This window comes from Thermothelomyces heterothallicus (genome assembly GCF_042370625.1).
Source record: "Thermothelomyces heterothallicus CBS 202.75 unplaced genomic scaffold P884_scaffold_18, whole genome shotgun sequence".
Lineage (NCBI taxonomy): Eukaryota > Fungi > Ascomycota > Sordariomycetes > Sordariales > Chaetomiaceae > Thermothelomyces > Thermothelomyces heterothallicus.
The window spans coordinates 92,719-113,476 of record NW_027192579.1 but is presented as its reverse complement, the minus strand read 5'-3'; the positions used below and the strand labels follow the sequence as shown (position 1 = coordinate 113,476).

Sequence of the window (20,758 nt, the reverse complement as noted above, 5' to 3'; positions counted from 1 at the left end):
GCATGGGTTTAGGGTGGTTAACGGGCATTTGAACGGGGGGTTTGGGCGCTGTACGCTGGGTAATGGAAAGGGAGGATCACAAATATTGCTGGCTGCGTGGCTCATCCCGGCACACTCGGCAGGTATGGCGTTTCGGAGTTTGAGAGATGGCACTAAAGGGCCGCTTTGGCAATGTATGTACAAATCTAAAAGTCTAGCATGGTCTAGGGGCGCAGCAGGTATGCGAGGGACAGATTCTAGCGACTAGGGAATTATTACACGCCCTTTTTTTTTCCACAGCCACCGGGACTCTCGAGCACTTGTCGCCATTAATTAACTATTCGTAACCCAATTTCCTTTCCCCGAACGCGCTCTCCCCCGGTTAAAGGATCTGCCGCAATTCGCAGTCTTGCGCATAAAAGGGAGACGAAGATGGGGCCATTCAGAGGACAGAGGGCACCTGGTCATCGAGACTCCTCTGATTGCGAGTAGCGATCTCCGACCTCGTGACGACTCGTAACTACTCGTAACTACTCGTAACGCCAGCGTCAGCGTCGCTGGCAATTTCGGAGAATGCCAGCGAGCAGGGAGCAAGCAGGCCCAGAGAGGCCTGGTTTGAACTAGGAATTGCGAAGGCGTGGAGCGTGGGTTTGTCTCCTGCCCGGGAGAAGCTGTCTCAGGTTGAGCGCCTCTGCCCTGCGCTGGGTGCCGTGCCTGGCCTCTCGGAGCATTCCAGTTTGAGCAAGCACTCAAGAGGGATTGCGTCGTTCCGGTCCTTTCCCTCGCTGTTGCTGGAAGAAGCCCACAATCTCCGTCTCCTCGGCCTCTGATTGGCTGGCTCTCGGAAGAGGGGGGCCCAAGTGGACCTCCCCCCAACGCAGCTCCTCCACTGCCCACTGTCGGGCAGCTCTGGCGCCTCGATTGCCACGCAAAGCGCTCTGGGCCGTTCCCAGCTTAGCGTCAGGACCCCATGATCCCGCCTCGCTTCCAGTTACACCCGACCCCCAAATGACCCCACTGATTTGAAGGTGCCAGCCGCTGAAACGGCCCCATTCTGACTGGACCGACCTCAGACCTCTCGCCATGGGTGACCACCGGGTTATCAGAGAGGAACAGCAGGAAATCATCGAATGCCATTTCTATCCCACTCTTCAAGACTAATCCAGCGTCCTTTGACCCATTAGACAACGGAGCCACCGCTTGCACGGCCCACTGTTGAGTTTTCTCGCACTCTGTTCCATTCGTTTCGCTGCAGAACATTGGGCGGGCTAGTACCGATTTGCGCATCTATGACATAGCGACGCAAGAGCGAGGACCGAGTTGGGAAAACGACACCGGCCCATCACTCCGAACCATCCAGAGCCCGGAACTGGGCCTGACTGCCGCCTTATCCATAGAGCACGCGCCCATACACACCCGTTCCATCGCTGCAGTACCGTCCTTTTCCAACGAGCATCTCCCAGAACCAGGCGAGGGGACAGCAAGGTAGAACCCACCTCGGGGACAGCTCGCGCCGCAGGCTCCTTGCCGGACAACGCCCCGGCCTGACTTGGCTGTGACGTGACCTGCTCCTGCGCGCACTCCCCCTCCGCCGCTCCCCTCGTTGGGCAGCTCACACAGCCCCTCATCATGACCAATCCCTATCAGCAACAGCAAGCCGGGTCAGATTTCGACCCTCTAGCGTCTAGTCGACTGCCGCCGCTCAACGCACGCCGGCCCTCATACGCATCCGTCGTTTCCGGCAACCCCTCGGGCCTGACTCGTCCCACCCGGTCCGGTGGCTTTTCGCATCTCCTCAACCCTTCACCTGATTCCGAACAACAGACACAGGCCAGCGGGCTGTACTCGTCCGGCATGGCGTACGCACTCAATGCTCCCCCGGTCGAGATCCCGGGCAGGGACGAAGCCGTCTCGGGCGGGGAGGAGCTAGGCGAGGACGTCTGGCCAGCACGCCTCGGAGTGAGCTTCCCGTACTTCTCGCGCGCCTTCGACCTCTACATGTGCAGCAAAGACTCGGTATTTCCCGACGACCCCGTCAGCAGGGAAGACATCCGGTTCCCGTCCGCCCCATCGATCCCCAACATCAGCAGCACCGGTTTCCTCTCGCCCTCGTATCTGCGGGGCACCATATACCTACAAAAGCTGGAAGAGAAGCACAGAAAGAGGATTTCTGCGGAGCGAGATAGCGCCGTCTCTTCGAAGGGGGGGCCGGTAGCATCTTCTTCCTCCTTGTCCGGTCGTCTGACCGCTAACGGGAGCCCGTCACATTTGTCCGCAACCAGCTCGAAGATCTCTGGTTCGCTCCGCAGGGGCGTGGCTTTCGACGCCGCGGAGAAGCCCATATATCTGGCTGAGGACGACGACGCGGTTAGCCCTCTCCCCTCGAGGTGGAACAAGGACGATAAGGAAGCGGCTCTGGAGGTCCTGGGTGACGGCTATGAGGTCAGGCACACGGGAAGGGCGTCGAGCGAACACGAGGCGAGCGCGATCCGGGCCGACCACTACATTTCCCCGTCATGCGGGGTGTACTATTTTGAGATTACGGTGCTGAACGGGCGGCAAGACAAGATCAAGTACGTGATCCGAGGCAGAGGATACTGGAGGTTTGAATTATGCGGACGGTCCAGGCTAACCAGACTTTGTCCGGCACAGGACCCCCCAGATCGCCATCGGTTTTGCGAGCAAAGACACCTCGACATCTAGAGCGCCTGGCTGGGAGCCCGACTCCTGGGGCTACCACGGCGATGATGGCCACTCCTTCGCGTCTCAAAACGTAGGGAAAGCGTACGCAGACACGTTCGGCGTAGGCGACACGGTTGGGTGTCTAATCAATTTCCGGCTCAACCACGCTTTGTTTACGAAGAATGGCCGGGAACTACGTAAGTGGGAGCCCAAAAAGAAACCCCGTTACCTCCTTAATACCACCACCCCCGCCCCCCCCCTTTTTTTTTTCTCCCCGTTCCCCTATTTGTCTTCAATCTAGTCTTCCCTATGTATGCAGTGCCCTCTCGAATTGTTTTACCTTTTTACGCATGCTCTTACGCTCGAGGTTTTCACGAACACGACTAACACAACACAGCCATTGCCTTCAAAGATGTTCCTTTCAAGGACGTTAAGGGAAAGCTATATCCCATCGTTGGCCTCAAGAAGAAGGAGGACCACATCATGGCCAATTTTGGCCAGCGGCCCTTCATGTTTGATATCGACGGGTACATGAAGGTACGTCCACTCTGCACCAGTGCCGAGCCATCGATCGGCCCGGCGCCCGGTTCCCTCCCGTCTTCTTCCCTTCAACGCCGAGAAAGATCTGTGAATTTCGCGGAAGGCGCAGCTGGTGCCACTCCCTAAGTGCGGGATGATTTGCACGTGGGAAAACTGCGAGTGCAGGAAGAGCATCCGGCTGCTGCGGATGCAAATTGCACCAGAACCCCGATCCGTTGTTCAAATTTTATCGCCACCACCATATGGGCTCCTCTGCATGAGCATCATTGCATCCGTACCAACGGGTTTCTTCACCTTCGGTCGGATGATTGCACAAAAACATTATCAACGTTAATTCCAATCATGGAGCCGTCTTCTTCACATCGGCCTCGAAAACGTCCGTGCCGTTCACAATCCTTGCTGACTCGTCTTCTTTGGGAGCAGAGGCAACAGAGGATGATTGAAGACGAGATCCGCCTTGCCGACACGTCCAAACTCGTGCCCGGGCTGTCGGAGACCGACCTCATTCAGCAGCTGGTAGGCTCTCCTAAAACCCTAGCTCGTCAACGTGCTATTGACAGCATCATCAGGTCCTCCAATTCCTGCAGCACGACGGATATGTCGAGACAGCGCGCGCCTTTGCAGAGGAGTTGCAGGCCGAGAAGACGGCTCTCCAGCTCGACCCGCAGGCGCCTGTCAAGGGCATCAGCATCCGCGACGACGAGGACGCGCACAACCGGCAGCGTATCCGGCGCGCCGTGCTCGAAGGCGATATTGACCGCGCCATGAAGTACACGGATGCCTGCTATCCGACCGTCCTCCGGGACAACGAGCAGGTCTACTTCCGTCTGCGGTGTCGCAAGTTTATCGAGATGATTCGCAAAGAGGCCGAACACAACCTGTTGCTCGAGGAGCGGAGAAGCGGCCACATTAACTCCAAAGCACTGGCCTCTGGCGACACCGACGAGGAAATGCTCGAGGCTGGCGCTGGCGACATCGGCGGCACCTCCGCTAATACTAACGGGAATGGCGAGGATGTGGACATGGCCATGGGCGATGCAGATGGCAGCGGCGACAATGACCTGGCTGCTGGGCTTAGTAAGCTATCGCAGGAGGCGCTAGTGTATGGCATGGAACTGCGCGCAGAGTTCGCAGCCGATCAGGATCCAGAGGTTGCCAGGCAGCTGGACGAGATCTCATCCCTCTTTGCCTACCCCAATCCGCTGAAGGTCAAGGAGGTGGCGCACCTGCTGGATGGGAGTGGACGAGTGGCGGTGGCCGAGGCATTGAATAGTGCCATTCTAAGTGAGTCACCCCCTCTTTCTTTTTGCTCATGTTTGGTTTGATGGTTTTCCCTTGTATACCACTACCGCTTTCTGCATGCCGTCCGTTCTCCATCCCTTCCCCCATTCCTCCCCCGACTGCATCCTCCTTTTACCATTGTCCCTGTTTCTACCCTTACCTTTTTTATCCCGCCCCGCACAGAGCCAAGCCTTCTAGCTCTTCTCGAAGTGCCGATGCTAATCGTCTCTGTCTCTTTGCAGCGTCCCTCGGCAAGTCATCATGCGCAGCTCTTGAGACCGTCTACGCTCAAACCAGCGTGTTACTCGAGGAGCTCCGCAAGGACGGCGGCGACGGTGCGTTTGTCACGATCGACAACGTCATCCGGCAAATCCCCCCTACTACGCTTCGTCCAGCTCGGTCGGGGAGCGGGGGCAGAGGGGTTGAAACGATGGGGTTATAATGCGTAACAGTGTAGCCGCAGGTGGGCAGCGCGAGGGTAGTTACGTTAGCAATGGGGATTTCGAGGTAGTACGGCCGGTTAAGTTGGTTTGTAGGCATCAGGAAGGTGGGGTAATGGTTGCTCCCGCTGCTAACTTATAGCAGCTCCTATTTTTTTTTTTTTTTTTTTTTTTTTCCCGAGGTTCTGCTCCGGTGCGTCTGGTGTGAGGGTCTGTGTTGGTGTCTAGTTTCGCTGGGTTAAGAGACTGGAGGCGGGGAAAGGAAGAAGGTTGGGAAGTTCCTTGAGTGTGGTGTGGGGAGATGCATGGTTTTTTCTCTTCGCTACATATACACATCGCTCATGGTGCGGCGTTGGAAGGGTCGGTAAGAGCTTCTGACTCCTTTTCTTTCTTTGTTTTCCCCCCTTAACCCTCGTCTTCTTCTCACTCTCGACTTTGGTCGACGTCATCTGCGTCTTGCCTTTCGAAAGGTGATTGACCAAGCGCTGTGCTCTTCAGCTCAGTCAGGGGGATGCGAGGCTTTATGAAGGGCTCGCCGGCTTGGTTGAGGTCGAGTCAGCATGAGTTTGATCTGCACTTTGGGTGTGTCGTCGTTACTGTATGGTTCACTTTGGCAGGTTGCCGTCGTCGTCGTCATTGTTGTTGTTGTTGGCCGTTTATCGCTTTGGGTTCTGAGGGAGATGTTTGACTTTTTGGTTGGTGGGCTTCGCGTCGAGTTGATGGTTTGGTGGTCTTGCCTTATTTTACACTGGGCCCTGTCCTTCACCCCTCTCCCTCTTCCACTTACCTTGTTAGGTATTCGATCTAGATAGCGCAGACAGAAAGCATGAAACTACTCGCTCCGTTCATTCCTCGGATTTGCCTCTTCTGAAAGCGACGTGAGAGGGAGGGTAATCCGGTCGGGAAGACGGTCTTCTGGTATCAAACACAAGCACATCGCATGCACATCAGGGTCAGGCAATGGTTGATTCACTTTGTTGATTTCGTCTCCCGTCCCCAGACAGCCTACTCTTAAGGATTGTCTACCTGTTGACCACCTTCTCGACTTGCCACATCCCGAGAACAGAGTGAGTGAATTGATGATGGTCTAGATTGGGGTATCTCTCTTTTTTCGTCCTTTATTATAGCATCATACATGCGGGACACATTTACAACCACGACTATGCCGCGTTACCTGTCTCCGGTAAAAGCCATAGCGGTTGCCGGGTCATCTCCGACCGTAGTTGTTGGGTTTGCTACCTCCGGTACCCGTCCCACTCGGGCCACGCGACTCCCAGCATCCGTTCCCTGTGCTCCGCCAGCTCCCCGTTCCCGGCCTCCTTCACCATCCGCCCCAGGGACACCCGCCCTTTCGCGGACTCCGTGTCCTCTCCTTCAGACATGTACTCCACCATCAGATGCGTATAACTGAACAAGGCGGCGTCGAAGGAGCCCGGCCTCTCGGTCCCAAAGAACCACGCCGTCTCGCTCTCCCTCAACAGGCTGGCCAGCGCGTCGAGTGCGTCCCTTGCGGACCGGTACACCGCCTCCTCGTCGATGCCGTCGGCGCTGTCCACCGGCGCGAGCGACACGACCTTTCCGCCGCCGGAGCTGGCGGTGGCGACCTGCTCGGCGGCGGCGCGGCGCAGCTGGTGGAGCAGCGCGGCGCGGACGGCGCGCGACGAGGAGGCCGGGTCGACGTAGAGGCGGCGCAGGAGGGCATCGTGCGCCGGGTCGAGGTACAGGGCGCACAGCCAGGCGTTGCGGAGGGAGTGCGTGATGAGGGCAAGGTAGGCTTGCGCGCGGGGCGGCAGGTCCGCGTCGAGGTGTCCGAGGTCGAGGTCGAGGTCGGCGGCCTTGCCAGGTCGCCGGGGATTCTTGCGGGCGAAGGAGAGGAGGCCTGAGGCGGGGATCGGGGCCGGAGAGGCGGTGGGCGAGGTGCGCGGGGGGAGGAGGAAGGGGAGGGAGCCGGTCGGCGAAGAGTGGTTTGTCGAGGGGAGGATGCGGAAGTCGAGGTTAGCGAGACGGAGGAGGGTCTGAGACGAATGGTGTGTCAGCGTGGACCGATGACTCTGTGGGAGAGAAGGGGGGGGGGGGGGAGGAAAAGAATGCGGGAGCAGGTGGGGGAAGGGGTGCGTCAGCTGCCTTACCTGCCACTTGAGACAGCCTGGGTTGAAGCTCGGAAGGCCTAGCCGGGCGTCCGAGTCGGTGGAGAAAACATATAATGTCGGGAGGTCGCCTGATGTGAGTCGCTGCGACCTCTCGGGCAACTCGTTGGGTTCGTAGATCCGCAGCGGGAAGTAGTCGAACAGTCGCTGCAACGGCCGGGGAATCTGCATTTTGCGCCAGCTCGGCGCGGCGGACGGTATCGATGCCATGATTGATGATTCGAGAAACTCGCCACGGCGGAAAGAGGAGCGCCCCGCCGTGTTGCTGCTGGTGCTGCGTTCCGCAACGCCAGAATATTGCTAGATTCTCGAAACGGTTTTGGTCTCGGCGCGTGGTGCAAATCGACCGAGACTCCGCAGACCGCGCCGAGGCGAATTGCCTTGCATCGACCGGGGTGGGGCCCGCCTCCCGTCTTGCATACGGATAGATCAGCAGTCGCCCGGAGATCTCGGAAGGCACCGCCGGATATGGTCCGAGCGTACCTACCCTTTTCAATCATGCTTTTTCGCGCCCAAGTCGAGGGCCGGAAGGACCGAGGGGAGGGCGAGTGGGTGCCCCATTCAAACTCTGCTACCAAAGAGAAACAAGAAGAGATGAGAAAAGAAAGGAAAGGAAAGAGATCGGTGACTCTGTTCCTTATACGGACATTGCAGCTGTGTCTCGCCCCGGGGTCGAAAACGAGCAGAACCGCACCAGTGATCAGATTTTAGCCCCAAACCTACGGGTTACGCCTTGGCTCAGCGATCCTCGAGGCCACTGATTTGCGGGTGCAACTACCCAACCCACAGGACCACGCCAACTTTGAGACTGTTCAGCCTCCCGTTGAAATGAATTGGTACGACGCTTGCAGTCCGCGCGCCATGCACAAGTGTATGGCTTAACTATACACAACATGTAAAGCCTTTAAGTAATCCGTACTTTACACGGCTACGATTTTTCGGCTCTCGAGGCGGAAATAAACGGGCAGTTGTTCGACTGGCAGCATGCCAGGAACAATGCAACCCTCCTCTTCGCCACTGTCGGGCGAGGAGGTGATTGAAAATACAGCTTCTTTCCTCGCACTTCCCAGCTCCCTACAGCACCACCTTCAAGCAGAGTGTACACTAGGGTTCGCAAGAGTTAGCCGTCGAACCACGTTGGCTGTTTCATTCTGGACAGGAAATCGAATCTCCAACGCCTAATGGGGCGGAAGAAGTGATCGCGATCGATTGTTATGCCACACTTCCATCCGACGCCAAAACCCACCCCATCCCCGGGCGTTGCCCAGCCCGGTGGGGAAGGGGAGAAGAGGTTCAGTTTGACAGATCCACCGGGACAACATCAGGCGATACTGGACGGCGTTACATTCTCGGGTGGGAATTCAGGGTACGGTGGCTGTTATGCAATCTCGCCCGACTTGGGCTTGCATACCGCCTCAGCCGAACGGTTAATCAGGCGGGCATACGATGGTCTCGATCCTGAAAACTAGGCTGCACAGTACAGGGCCGTCCTCGGGTACCATGACATTGGCTTGCATCCGCTGAGGCTCAAAAAACCCGACTAAGGTCCCGCGTCTCGCGGCGGCGGACGAAGGAGCCAGAGAGCCCGGCCGCTCATAGTACCTCCGGCGGACGCCACAGCCCTGCACCCACATCAACGGACACGACGCATCTTCCAGGTCCTGATGAGCCGCTGGCCAACTGCAATCCAACGACGGAGACATGCTTCAACAATCGGCAACTGGGCTGCAGCGGGGCACGACATGGGCATGGCAACGGGGGCCAGCAGTGGAAGGTCAGCCTCCGTCGCTCTCAGTGCCATCCGAGAAACCTCTTGGCAGATATCCTGCGCCGTCGACCTGGCTACGTTCGATGCCCGCTGCAGGTTCAGGTCCTCGTTTAGGGGCCTCGAGGTCGCCTTGCTTCATCCGCCCGACAGGCTGCGTGCCATGCAACCTGTGGAGCACGTAGCATCTAGAGCTGTACTCTGGTCAAACGACACGTAGGCGCCCATGAGATATCCCAAACGGCAGACAAGCCCGGATCAGGTGTCTGGTTATCGCATCCTGCAGGTCCGCAATCTGCGATTTTCACACAGGCGAAGTTTTGCCGGATATAGGCCGCCTCTGCGTGCGAGAGGGTCGCTCTCTATCCCACACACGGAGTCGGGCTCTGGGACAAGAAGTGTACCACGCCTTGCAGTGTAGCACCCTGCTGGATCTGTCGTCGGTTGGTGCATAACACACAAGGGGTTGAATGAAGGAAAACATCCGATTTTCACGGATAATCAGTTGAGGCCATTCCCGGTTCTTGTTCGTTACTGGCCAGGGTGCGCGCCCTGCCGTTGCCGTGTCGGCCTATATCATTTCTTCGACCAAGGAGATCCGCTTTCTTGTTTCTTACCCCTCGTTTCCTACGCCGCTGGTTTCATAAACTTACAATTAAAAACATATGGGGGCCCGAAAGGGAGATGTGGGCAGCCGGGTGTCGAATGTGGGGGTCAAAAGGGACCACGAGGTACTGTATGTTCTGCCGTTTGACGCCGAGTTCCGAGTGACTTTGGGGCGGGCGCGGCTGTTCGGCCCTTCTCCCGGCCAATTCTTCTGGGGCTCGGCGCAATGGGAGGGTGTACTCCACGTCAAGAGATAAAGGCCGGGCCGCGAAAGAAAAGGGCATGAAAGATACAAGCCAAGCGAAAAAAAGATAAAAGGATAAAAAGAAAAAAATATTAAAGCAAAGGCTGCACTGCTCCGTCCTACTGGCCTGTTGCAATGTCAGCATTTCTGCCTTGTTGTATATAACGGGCCTGTGACCCGTGATATCTATACATACAACTTACGTATCGCCTGCGCCCCCCCTCTACTCTCTCACTCATTCTTGTCGATTGCGAGGAGGGAACCCCCTCTCCCAGCTCGATCTTCCTTTTTTTTTTTTTTGGTCCCAGCCTCGCCGCATTTTGCAAAAAGGGAACTCGAGAAGCAAGGAACAAATCGCCCAGTTGCACACACCAAATCAATACCTGCTTTCTCTATCTTGCCTCAGCGCCCGCCCGACTGCCACCGTCTGCGTTACAGGACATCACACCTCTTTTATTTCTGATTGTCACTGCAACCGCACCGTTCGCCGGCACCGTACAGCTTGGACGTGTATTACTGCAGCACGCATCCCACGCATCCCACACGATTGCCGGCCCTAAATCGCCAAGGAGCAAAAGGGAAAAGGGGGGCAACCGCCATCTCCACCGTGTGTGTGTCTGCACGGCCAAACGTCTTTTTCTACTACTCCCATTGCGTCTCGCGTCTGCAGTGTCCCGCCCGCACGCCAGATTGCTCGTAAATTGGCTTCCCAATCCTGGCTGCTCAGCCCGGCTCTTTGCTGTCGTCACCTACGCCTCCGCGCCTCTTGTTTGCAGCCCGAGCCTGAGGGTCTGAAAGCCCGAGACCGGCCCCGGTATTCGGCTCGAGTCAAACGGGTCGAGACGGGTTCAGCCCAAGTTCGGCCACTCGAGAGGCTTATCTAGGCCGTTTGCGCACCGTCGGCTGCTGCACCTCGCTCTCCCCCGGGATCCTCCCCCCTTCCTTCCAATATCACCAAGTCACCGCTGCTTTCGGCCCAGCGTGTTGCAACGCTCTCAGTCCGAGAGGCTTATTACATCCTACCCCGTCCCCTCTCTTCTTCTTCTTCTTCTTCTTCCCTTGAATTCGGAGGAGGAAGATATATTGCGGCGCTGGTCGTACAGCACCTAGTCCGACTAGAGTACATACAGCACCCTCGAGTGGTCTAGCTACAAAAAGGGGCCCCGGTCGAACGGTTGCGTCTTCCCCATCCGCGCGACTGTCGTTCATATACAACCCCCACCCCTCCCTCCTCCTCGCTCGTTCGGCCTCTTTCGCTCGCTCTGCTCTAAGTCGGTTCAGCAGAGGCAGCAGCAGCAGCAGCAACAACAACAACAACAACAACAACAACAACAACAACAACAACAACAACAGTATACCAGCTACGCACTCAATCCTACCCGGTCGCTAATATCCATCATGGACGCCCAGCCGACCTTCAACGGCACCCAACCTTCTGCCATGTCATCGTCGTCGACGACGACGACGATGACGACGACACAGCCGTCCCCGACCGGCAACATTGTGCCGCCGGCGCCGAGGCCAAGCAAGGCCCCGTCCACCGAGGCCTTCCTCAAGGAGTTCACCCTTGTGGCCGAGGCCGCGAAACGAGCGCAGATGGCGGTGCTGATGCGGGACTTTGGGAGCGTCGGTCTGAATTAGACTCGAATAGAGGATTGGAGAGGACTATCCGTGGCTCAATCCTTTTTTTTTTTTGGCCTCCGGCACCAGAAAGAATGGCGAGACGGCGGCACCGGTGCGGGACCGGAATGGTCAGTTACGCGGCGGCAGGTGGTCGGTCGGATACCCTGGTTTTTACTAGACCAACATTTTCCCTATCTCTCTCCGGGGAACATACACGGGACGTTGGTTATGGATTTGGATGATCTCACGGGCGTTTTCCTTTTCCTTTTGTTGTTTATTCCCCTTTCGACTGGCGGGCGTAATTTGGAACCGGGGGTTCATCTTTGGAAGGCATCGTGGGGTTTTTCGCTCAGGGAAGGGTGCGGGACAACGGAGGTTCATCATCATCATCATGTTATCGTCGGGATTCTGTCGTGCTCCATAAGCCGCGTTTCTTTCCCTCTTCTCGTTCTCGGCTAGGACATGGCATACACAGGGGCGATAGAGAGTGTTTTCTACCCCTCTCACCCGAGGTGCCCTATGAAGCAAATCCGGACAGTTCCCAAGTTTCCCAAGTGTTTGTACAAACCCGAGGCGAACAAAACAGGACGTTGCGCGAGATGAGAGTGCGTAATAATGTACAGCGTCGTGTCTTTTCCCATTAAACCCTCTCTCGCACATGAACCACCACCACCACCATTACCACCACCACTAAGAAGCACTGCCCCCGGAGCGGAGAGGTCGGTTCGAAGGCTCAGATCTTGCTCACCAGGGAGACGCCGCCGTCGAGGGCGATGGTGGCGCCGTTGACGAAGGCGCCGGCGCGGGAGGCGAGGAAGAGACAGGCGCCGGCGGCGTCGGCGGGGGTGCCGATGCGGCCGAGGGGGTTGGCGGCGCGGATGGCGTCGCCAAAGTCGCGCAGGGTGGCGGCCATCATCTTGCTGGGGAAGGGCCCGCACGCGAGCGTGTTGCTCGTCACGCCGCGCGGGCCCAGCGCCACCGCCAGGTGCCGGCTCAGGTGGTGCAACCCGGCCTTGGTCGCGCTGTAGGCGAACGTCGGCAGCTGCGGCACCCGCAGCCCGTCGATGGACCCGATGTGGATGATGCGTCCCGGGTCCATCACGACGCCCTCGCCCTCGCCCCGGCCCTCGGTCCCGGCCGTCTTGGACGCCTGCCCGGCCGCCTCGAGCAGCGGCGTCAGCAGCTGGGTGAGCGTGAAGACGCGCTGCAGGTTGAGCGTCAGGAGCTTGGTCCAGGCCGAGTCCGGATAGCTATCGTAGGCTTCGCCCCAAGTGGCGCCCGAGTTGTTGACGAGGACGTCTGTTTACTTGTGTTCTCTCTCTCTCTCTCTTTGGCGGCCCCCAACCACTTCCGCGGGAGGGGGCCGTTGACGAGAAAACCTTGTAAGTCTTCTGCTTTTCTTTTCTTGTCTCTTCCCCTGTGCTCTTCCCGCTCAAACCCTCCTCTCTTTCATCACAGAGGACGCAACGCAACATGAAACAAATAAAGGGAAAAGAAAAGGGTGGAACGAAAAAAAAAAAAAAGAGAGAGAGAGAGAAGGGGGGAGGAAGGGGTAGACAGGGATCTCACGTACGCAGCTTCTTCTCGCGCGCCGAGAGCTCGGCAGCGAGGCGCTGGCATTCCGCCAGGGAGGAGAGGTCGGCGGGGAGGGCGATGGCGGAGCCCGGGCGGACGTTGGGCAGGGCGTTGAGCTCGGCGCAGGCGGCCTTGCAGGCGGCGGCGTCGCGCGAGGCGATGTAGACCTTGGCGCCGTTGACGACGAAGGCCTCCGAGATCATCCGGCCGATGCCCTTGGCGCCGCCGGTCACGAGGACGACTTTGTCCTGCAAGAAAAGAAAAGAAAAAAAAAAGAGAAATCAACGATCGACGGGGTCAGTCGAGCAGCTTAGACGGGCCTTGTCTATGGCGTTGTTCTCTGAAAAGCTGTCATAAATGGCGGGCGGGTGGCTTACCTTGACGGAATAGAGGGATTGAATATCCATGATATATTAATTAATGCTTGAATAAAAAAGAGGTAGCAGAAGAATAACTATACGAAACGTCAAATCTAAATCTAAGCTCTTTCGCAAATTTCTGAAATTCGCTTAGAGACTTGAATATATAGTGCAAACGGAGTATCGCCCGACAGTTAACAGTTCCCGATGCTGTGGTTTGAGATGGGGGGGGTAACGAGATGCCGGGTAGGTTTGACAGAGGGTTAATCCCCCCCCGGGAAGCCGAGCCGAGGCATCTTTCTCAGCGCGCCGGGAACCGTTGCCAAGCTCCGGGGGAGGAGCACAACCCCAGCGTTCCTTCTTCATTGGCCGAGCACAGACCTCCGAGATCTGTCAAAAGGTTGTGCGCGTCTAGAGCAGTTCAGGGCAGAACGGATGCACGATGGGGGAATTCAACGACCCCAGAACCCGGATCAGGTCGTCCATGACGGATACCCAAAGTCCCCGGGGATATGCTTGACTTGAAGCTCTTGTTATCCAAAACAAGCAGCTGGAAATGCATTGATAGCAGCACCACTGGGGAAAGAAAAAGGGCAAAAAAAAAAAAAAAAAAAATTGAAGATGTTGCATCAAAAGTGAGCTGGATAGCCGTCGCTGGTAGCTAACGTGTATAAGGTTTGGCATCAGCAATCGTCCTCGAGAACAAAGGTGCAGCAGACCATTTGCTTGCAGTTAACTACTGCGTACTTAACTGCGTACAAATAGTTGGCGCCTGCACGTTCCTGCGTGCCGCACCTCCTCTACCAAACATCCTTTGATATCAGGCAAAATTATCCGATCTTCATTACTGATCCAAAGGCTTCATCTACACAGAGTAGCAAAACAGGCATTTACCCCCAACATCAGAGCCCACGGCAGACGAGCTGAAAAGAACAACGCCGCCCCCCCTCCCCCCAAAAAAGTAGATGCCCAGATATCTTTTTTGAATTTCTCTCGCACACGCACGCAGACAATATCCCAACACGGCAGAATGAAAATACTGCAATGAGGAGTTTTGGAGAGAGCTCGCCCGCGGACCGTAAAGACTCTCTCTTTCTCTCTTTCCTCTCTCGATCCCATGCCCGGTTTCCTGATCAACACAGCACCGACCGACCGGCCAACGGTTGCCGAGAGACAAGGGAGGAGGGGCGCCTGCATTTTGCTTGATATGGCCTCGCGCCCGCGTGCGCTTAACGGCGGGCGAAGCAGCACATGATACCGGTACGGCCGAGGAACCACAGGAAGCCGATGAAGCGGACGATCGAGAGGGCGGCCGTGGCGAACAGCAGGAACTTGAAGAACCAGGCGGTGCGCTTGGTCGCGGAATGCTAGAGGAACCAGAGAGTTAGTATTATACTTCCTGCGTCGTCGTCTCGGGCTCTCTTCTTTTTCTTCTTCTTCTTCTTCTTCATCATCACAAGCCCCAGGACAGTAGTAGTAGTAACAGTAGTAGTAGTAGTAGTAGTACTCACCCCGATGCCGAACGAGTTAAAGTTATCACTGGTGATGACGACCGCGAGCAGACAGTTCGAGAAGAGCCAGGAGACGACGAGCATGGTCCGGAAGGACTTGTACGAATCCTCGAGGTCCTTGGGCTCGGGCTTCTCCTCCTCCTTGAAGGGCGCGAGGGCGCGGCGGACCGTCTGCTCGAACATCTGGTCGATATCTTCCTGAGGTTTGTCGATCTCCTCGACAACCACCTCGTCCTTCTCGCCCTTGCTGACCTGCGCCGACGGGAGCGCGTCGTTCTTGTCGGCTCCCTTGGTACCCCATGACACGTCGTGCCAGTTGTTGAAGGCGTACACCATCAGGATGTTGATGTAGGTCGACATGAGCAGCATGTAGTGCGGGTACGAGTGGAACATGTGCCACGGGTCCAGGTACATGAAGGAGGCCAGGAAGTAGAGGCCGTAGATGGTGATGAGGGCGACCAGGATGACGCCGGCCGCGCCGGTACCGCCGAACAGCGACTTGAGCGCGTTCTCGGCGCTGTCCACCTGGATCTGCTCGCTCAACGGCGTCTTGAACGCCTGGGCCACCAGGTACGCCGAGAGGACGATGATGTAGCCCTGGATGATGGCAAAGACAATGTACGAGGTGATGTAGGTCCACTTGGAGCCCTTGGGCCGGTTACCGAGCGCCAGGATGAACTGCAGGATGACGAATGCCAGATAGATGTACTTGAGGACCGCGTTGATGAAGGGCGTGGCCGAGTCGCCAAACGGCCAGGCGTGGTGTTCCGACGACGTTTCCGAGGCGGGGACCGGGGTGCCGACGAGGTCCATGATGACGCTCGTCGTGAGCCAGTACGAGGACAGGGAGAACCAGGTGAAGATGACGTTGAGGATGTTGTAGATGAGCTGGATGTGGAAGAAGAACATGCGGACAATGTTGTGGCCGCTCTTGTACATGCGCCCAAAGTGCATGAGCGAGTACAAGCTGGCGGCGAACGAGCCGTTCAGCCAGCGACGGCGCTGGCTGATGAACTCGGGCGCGCCCTCGGGCACGTCGGTCTCGCCCTTGGCCGCCTTGATGTAGCTCAGGTGCCACTTCTGGCCCGCCTTGGCGACCAGCTCGAAGCAGAGGATACGGTCCTCGGCCAAGAACATGTTCTTCTTGAAGATGTTCATGCCCTCGATACCCTTCTTGCCCAGGATCTTGGAGAGCGTGTGGTCGCCGTGGAAGTACTGCTCCAGGGGACGGCCCATGATGGCCCGGAACCGGTACGCCGAGAAGGCGCCCGGCAAGACGCTGACGTAGCCGAAGGCGCTCTCGAGCGGCTTGTCCAGAATGTTGGAGATCTTGTACTCGAAGTTCTGCACCGCCACCAGCGGGTTGAGCAGCTTCTTGCCGCCCTTGCCCAACATGGCGTGGATCTCACCGCAGGCGCCGCCGAGATCCTTGTCGTTGTAGAAGCCCTCCCAGAGGGCGAGCAGAGACTTGGGGCTCGGCTTCGTGCCGGCGTCGAGCAGGATGCAGACCTCGGGGTTCAGGATCCGGCCGAAAGCGTTGAACAGCCAGCGATGCGAGTTGATCTTCTTGCTGTTCCGCTGCTTCAGGCAGAAGATGAACTGGACGGGGGGCAGCGTGTTCGGCCCGTCGTCGATCGGGCGGATGAGCTGCTGGTTGGGCGTGACGGAGAGCTGCGTGGTGTACTCGAAGATGTGGGCGACCGTCTCCTTGCCGTCGACGTCCTTCTTGACCACGCCGTCCTGGTAGACGCCGATGGTGGCCAGCACGTCGAGCACGTTCTTGTCCGCCTTCTCGATACCGTCGAAGACCAAGCAGACGACGATCTTTTGCCACGCCGGGCCGCCGCGGTTCCAGAACGACGACTTCTTGAGGTTCACAATATCCCTGATGTTCTGCATGACGCTGTGCAGCGTTCTCGCCAGCAGGACCTTGTCTTCGTTGTAGTAGGTGATGGCGATGAGGAGCTCGGTATGCCGGTTGTACATGCGCGGGCGCAGGTCGTAGCCGTTCTTGAGAGTGAAGTCGTTAGGGTCGCAGGTGGCCGCCGTGTAGCGCATCTTCAAGAACTCCTCGTTGTTGCCCTCCTCATCGCGGTACCGGGGCTGCACGGCATTCCGGATGGCGCTGGGGACGGGGTAGTCGATGCTCAAGACGGAGCCCTGGACGAGCTTGACCTTTCTGGTGGCGTAGCGCTTGAGACCGCCGGTGGGCGCGACGTTGGGCTGCTGCCGGCGGACCCAGCTCTCGTCCGAGTCCACCGAGGACATTCTGTATGCCGGATCGGCCGAGAACTGCGGCGGGTAGTAGCCCGACGCGCCGCCATACTCTGTGCCGCCGTGGGGGGGTGGGGTGGATGTGGCACCGATGCCGGGCCGTGTTAGTTGGGCGCCCGGAGCGTACGACTCTGTCAGGCTATACGCCGACACGGGGCGCACCGGCGGGGTGTGGGCGCCCAGGCGGTCCTGGTCGTACGCCTGATTCTGGTTGAGGAGCGCGGCATGCGAGTCATCTTCGTGCTGCAAGAACGGCGCGTCAGCATCTAGCGTCTTCCTCTTTCCCGTCGGTCCAAGACGAGAGCATCATCACCACCATCACCACCATCACCACCGCCGCCAAACAACAACAGGAAACACACCTGGCCGTGATGCGCCGGGAGATCCTGCATCGGGTGGCCCTCGTAGCCATCTCCCTGGCCGTGGTATGCCATGATTGCAAGCTACTCGCCTCCGCGCGAGATGTCGGTCTCGACAGCGGACCAGTCGCGGTGCCGGGATGTTAAAAACCGATGCTGTGGTTGGTATCGATGGGCAGGAGCAAGAGCAGTCAAAGTCAACGCTCCGGCAGTTGTCGAGCTAGAATAATACAGTCCGACGAGAAAGTTCGGGGTCAGCTGGCTAGCGTTGCCCCGTGCAGGTTTCGGGTGTTGATTTTTGGGCTAGAGTAGGTACCAGTACCCAATTGCTAGCCAACGGGGGGTCATGCGGCACAAGTGGGCGGCGTCAAGGTCGCGAGAGGGCGGGCCCAAGTTGGAAGAAAAAGAAAAAAAAAAGGGAATAAAGACAGCCTCCGATAAAATTCCCAGCCAAGCAACAACAATGGGTGTTGCTCAAGAAGCGACGGTGAGGAGAACCAAGCCCAAAAAAATTCCGTTTCAAAAGCTCAGGAGAGGTCCCCCGTCTGTAATATGAAGTTGGCGAAGCAGGCTTGTGGCTGAGCGGTAGGGATCCAGAACAAGGCCCCACACACTGCGTTGCCTCGCCCGCTTCTTGCTAGCCCAGGGATGGCTGCGACCGCGAAAGTGGCTCGGGTCCTAGCCAGCAGCATCCAAGCAACACCAGCAAATCCCCAGGAGAAAAGTTAGCATCACGGCCCACTGCCACCTCGTTCCCGACCCGCAGCCCCTGACCGCCAAGCACCACCCGCCCTTCTCGAACTCTCGTTTCTCCCCTCTGGGATGTTCATGGTTTCAGTCCCATTGTCTTTATTGCCCGCAATGTCGATGTGTCTGCAGAGAGAGGAATAAACAGACACGTCTGGGGCGCGCCGCGACATCACGTTAGGCATCCCCATGTTTTGCACTCTTAGTGTAGTTGTGAACTAGTTACCTGCAGCTTCTTCCGTGTGCGTCAGTTCGACTGCGTCTCTCAGCAGGGTCTCAATTGACGACCCTTTTCCCATGCACCTGCAGTAGCCAGCCCGAAAGACACTGTGCATTTTGCCTCGTGCATACGAGGGATCGTCATTTTTGAGGGTCTTGTACTCCTTTTTTTCCCCTCTTTTCTTTTTGTATCCTTTTTTTTTTCATTTTCCCCTGGATCTAATTTTATTCCGTCTCCAAACATGAATTTCTTGAGATCTGGGGCCTGAGGGTTCGACCGCCATTCAGATGTTCGAAGCGGTGATGGACACGAACAGGATTATTTCACCGCGCTTCCTGTCCATGCGATGAATTTGCCTGAAACAGCACCCACAGTCATCCCTCCATCCATTTTAGGGCATTTCGTGATTCAGGACGAACTCCATTGGATTCACGGTTGTTAACACCTGCCAACCGGCTGGCCAGTCTCCCTAATAATAGTAGTATCCGAACAATTGACTGCGAGCCACATCTGCACCTCTACGCAGTAAGGACACACCCAAGATCCGAGGCAGCGAACCAGAAAACTGTGGCTTGGCTCTCAGGTTGCGACGAATAACCGAGGTGCAGTACGCAAAGAAGGTGGTGAGGGTAGGTACACGTAGGTATCCGTACTGCAACAAGGAAACGCGATGCAACACTCCCATCGTGAACGACGCAAAGGATCACAATCTGCATGTCGAAAAGAGCCGGCACCAACTGCAGGTAGTCAGTCACAAGCACAACGCAGTTTTGATGCACAGTCCCGTTTCTCGCCACATGTGATGCTGGGTGTGTGAACTAGAAGCAAGGAAATTTCCGAACACGACATAGTTAATGTTGCTGAAGTGATGATAGATCTACGGCCCTTGTGCCATTTTTTTTTTTTTTTTTGATCTGGTACATCTTCTCGCTGAAATGTACGGACTATATAACTACTCTGTACGGTCCGTACAGATCCGTCATCTTCATGAGGGCGACCCTACGGGCTCAGGATTTCATGGAAATCATGTCAAAGGGACCGGGTCGGCCAAAAATAGAAGAGGGTCGCCCAACCTCCCGACCGCCAAGCCTGTCCCCCTCTGCTCTGCTGGCGGATCTCACCGTGGGCCGCAGCCAACAACAAAGTTCAAGGCCGCCGTCAGCCAGCGACGGGTCGCTTGTTGGTTGCTAACTATCCGTTTTGCTGGTACATGACCTCGACACGCTGTGAGGCTGAGTTGGGGGCGCGAAAACTCGCTATTGAGCAGCGCTAGTACGTAGTTACATAGGTAGGTGTGTCAGCATGAAGGAGCAAAATTTTTCGTCTGCTCCTGCTCTCTCGACGAGCGATGGTTCGCCTCTCTCGCATGAGGCTCGCCCCATCAACCAATAAACCCCCTGCAGAGATGCAAGTGGGCCAACCGTTTGCTGGAGGCATCCAACCTCCACGGTGCTGTCGCGTGTCTGACATAACACGGCACTGTGCTGTGCGCCACTCCAGCGAAACAGCAGTACGGACGTAGTATGTCCATAAATACAATCCTGTGGAGTTAGTCGCGGGCAAAGAACCGCGCCAGCCGGGCTTGCCAGCCAGCCTCTTTGGTCTTGTTCGGCCGCACGGAAACTATGGTGTACTCAGCGGATTATGACTATATCATCGCCGCCCCCATTCTTTCCCTCCTGTCACTTCCAGGGAGCTGCTGCTCCGTGGTTAACTCTTTCCTCGTTGGCTTGGAGCCCAACCAGGATGCACCCTTCTATATTGATCCAGCCGCATTAGGTTCTCCATGCCTGCAAGAACCAACACCTTCTTAGCATTGGCCCCAACGGCCCTGCCTCGACAAGTCGAATAGCTCGCCTGGCCTGCCCAGGGCTCTCGTTATGGTGAGCGGCTGAGATCGGGACAGATGATTCGGTATTGTACGGAGTACACGAGCGATTCGCTGCTCCTGAAGGACTGATAACCTCATTGTTTGACTACCCGAGGATGGAGAGGTTGGACGTTATGGTCTCGCCTCCGCCACCGCCTCTTACGTTGACCGTGAACAACCCAACTCCCCAGATATATATATATATATCATGTCTTAAGCGTCAAGCCGTCGTGCGCACCAGAGATATCTCTGAATTCTGCAGTATCAGGCTAAAACCTCGTGTGTGTCAGCTTTGCGAAAGATTGTGCGCCATCAGTCCATATAAGCCACTGATGTGCCGTCTTTGGTGACATCCAGAACCAACATTGCCGAAGTGCGAAGAGCGGAGATACCCGCCTTGCCTCCACCTGCAATGGACCAGGCTTACGCAATGAGCATGTTGCGGTTTCCTTCCCCCAAAAGAAGGAATCTTTCGAGAAAGTTTTTTTTTTTTTTTTTTTTTTTTTTTTTTTTTTTTTTTTTTTTTTTTTTTTTTT

At 56.9% G+C, this 20,758-nt stretch overlaps 7 protein-coding genes across 7 annotated transcripts; 4 read left to right on the top strand and 3 right to left on the bottom strand.

The window, feature by feature from the left end:
• Positions 1 to 1,437: 1,437 nt before the first annotated feature.
• P884DRAFT_41838 (CTLH/CRA C-terminal to lish motif domain-containing protein) lies at positions 1,438 to 4,973 on the top strand. Its single transcript, XM_069445884.1, has 6 exons — positions 1,438 to 2,552; positions 2,632 to 2,858; positions 3,059 to 3,198; positions 3,625 to 3,717; positions 3,771 to 4,485; positions 4,725 to 4,973. The coding sequence occupies exons 1-6, from the start codon at positions 1,609 to 1,611 to the stop codon at positions 4,922 to 4,924; spliced, it is 2,319 nt and encodes a 772-aa protein (XP_069295954.1). The 5' UTR covers positions 1,438 to 1,608; the 3' UTR covers positions 4,925 to 4,973.
• Positions 4,974 to 5,073: 100 nt separating this feature from the next.
• Positions 5,074 to 5,829, top strand: P884DRAFT_261672 (uncharacterized protein; the record flags this gene model as incomplete). Its single annotated transcript, XM_069441579.1, has 1 exon — positions 5,074 to 5,829. A coding segment is annotated over exon 1 (248 nt), but the record flags the coding sequence as incomplete, so codon positions are not given.
• A 55-nt stretch (positions 5,830 to 5,884) lies between these two features.
• On the bottom strand, positions 5,885 to 7,534 carry P884DRAFT_330911 (uncharacterized protein). The gene is made up of 2 exons (XM_069445705.1): positions 7,052 to 7,534; positions 5,885 to 6,937 (listed from the first exon to the last, which is right to left on the bottom strand). The coding sequence occupies exons 1-2, from the start codon at positions 7,277 to 7,279 to the stop codon at positions 6,158 to 6,160; spliced, it is 1,008 nt and encodes a 335-aa protein (XP_069295952.1). The 5' UTR covers positions 7,280 to 7,534; the 3' UTR covers positions 5,885 to 6,157.
• Positions 7,535 to 8,283: 749 nt separating this feature from the next.
• P884DRAFT_286204 (uncharacterized protein) lies at positions 8,284 to 8,973 on the top strand (the record flags this gene model as incomplete). The annotated part of the gene is made up of 2 exons (XM_069443815.1): positions 8,284 to 8,435; positions 8,615 to 8,973. 2 exons carry the CDS (start codon positions 8,284 to 8,286, stop codon positions 8,949 to 8,951), a joined length of 489 nt encoding a protein of 162 aa, XP_069295951.1. The 3' UTR covers positions 8,952 to 8,973.
• A 2,025-nt stretch (positions 8,974 to 10,998) lies between these two features.
• P884DRAFT_261668 (uncharacterized protein) lies at positions 10,999 to 11,785 on the top strand (the record flags this gene model as incomplete). The annotated part of the gene is made up of 1 exon (XM_069441578.1): positions 10,999 to 11,785. A coding segment is annotated over exon 1 (238 nt), but the record flags the coding sequence as incomplete, so codon positions are not given.
• Positions 11,786 to 11,903: 118 nt separating this feature from the next.
• P884DRAFT_41795 (uncharacterized protein) lies at positions 11,904 to 13,384 on the bottom strand. Its single transcript, XM_069445883.1, has 3 exons — positions 13,260 to 13,384; positions 12,881 to 13,130; positions 11,904 to 12,606 (listed from the first exon to the last, which is right to left on the bottom strand). Exons 1-3 carry the CDS (start codon positions 13,287 to 13,289, stop codon positions 12,041 to 12,043), a joined length of 846 nt encoding a protein of 281 aa, XP_069295949.1. The 5' UTR covers positions 13,290 to 13,384; the 3' UTR covers positions 11,904 to 12,040.
• Positions 13,385 to 14,523: 1,139 nt separating this feature from the next.
• P884DRAFT_41780 (glycosyltransferase family 2 protein) lies at positions 14,524 to 17,594 on the bottom strand. The gene is made up of 2 exons (XM_069445882.1): positions 17,389 to 17,594; positions 14,524 to 17,269 (listed from the first exon to the last, which is right to left on the bottom strand). The coding sequence occupies exons 1-2, from the start codon at positions 17,458 to 17,460 to the stop codon at positions 14,609 to 14,611; spliced, it is 2,733 nt and encodes a 910-aa protein (XP_069295948.1). The 5' UTR covers positions 17,461 to 17,594; the 3' UTR covers positions 14,524 to 14,608.
• Between the last annotated feature and the right edge of the window lie 3,164 nt (positions 17,595 to 20,758).

Coding starts and splice junctions, on each gene's coding strand:
- P884DRAFT_41795 (XM_069445883.1), bottom strand. CDS start 13,289: ATGGATATTCAATCCCTCTATTCCGTCAAG. Junction 13,131..13,259: donor AATCCCTCTATTCCGTCAAG/GTAAGCCACCCG, acceptor CTTTTCTTGCAG/GACAAAGTCGTCCTCGTGAC. Junction 12,607..12,880: donor GGCGCGCGAGAAGAAGCTGC/GTACGTGAGATC, acceptor ACAAGTAAACAG/ACGTCCTCGTCAACAACTCG.
- P884DRAFT_330911 (XM_069445705.1), bottom strand. CDS start 7,279: ATGGCATCGATACCGTCCGCCGCGCCGAGCTGGCGCAAAATGCAGATT. Junction 6,938..7,051: donor CAGGCTGTCTCAAGTGGCAG/GTAAGGCAGCTG, acceptor CATTCGTCTCAG/ACCCTCCTCCGTCTCGCTAA.
- P884DRAFT_41780 (XM_069445882.1), bottom strand. CDS start 17,460: ATGGCATACCACGGCCAGGGAGATGGCTACGAGGGCCACCCGATGCAG. Junction 17,270..17,388: donor TCCCGGCGCATCACGGCCAG/GTGTGTTTCCTG, acceptor CCGTTCTTGCAG/CACGAAGATGACTCGCATGC.
- P884DRAFT_41838 (XM_069445884.1), top strand. CDS start 1,609: ATGACCAATCCCTATCAGCAACAGCAAGCCGGGTCAGATTTCGACCCT. Junction 2,553..2,631: donor GGGCGGCAAGACAAGATCAA/GTACGTGATCCG, acceptor TGTCCGGCACAG/GACCCCCCAGATCGCCATCG. Junction 4,486..4,724: donor ATTGAATAGTGCCATTCTAA/GTGAGTCACCCC, acceptor GTCTCTTTGCAG/CGTCCCTCGGCAAGTCATCA.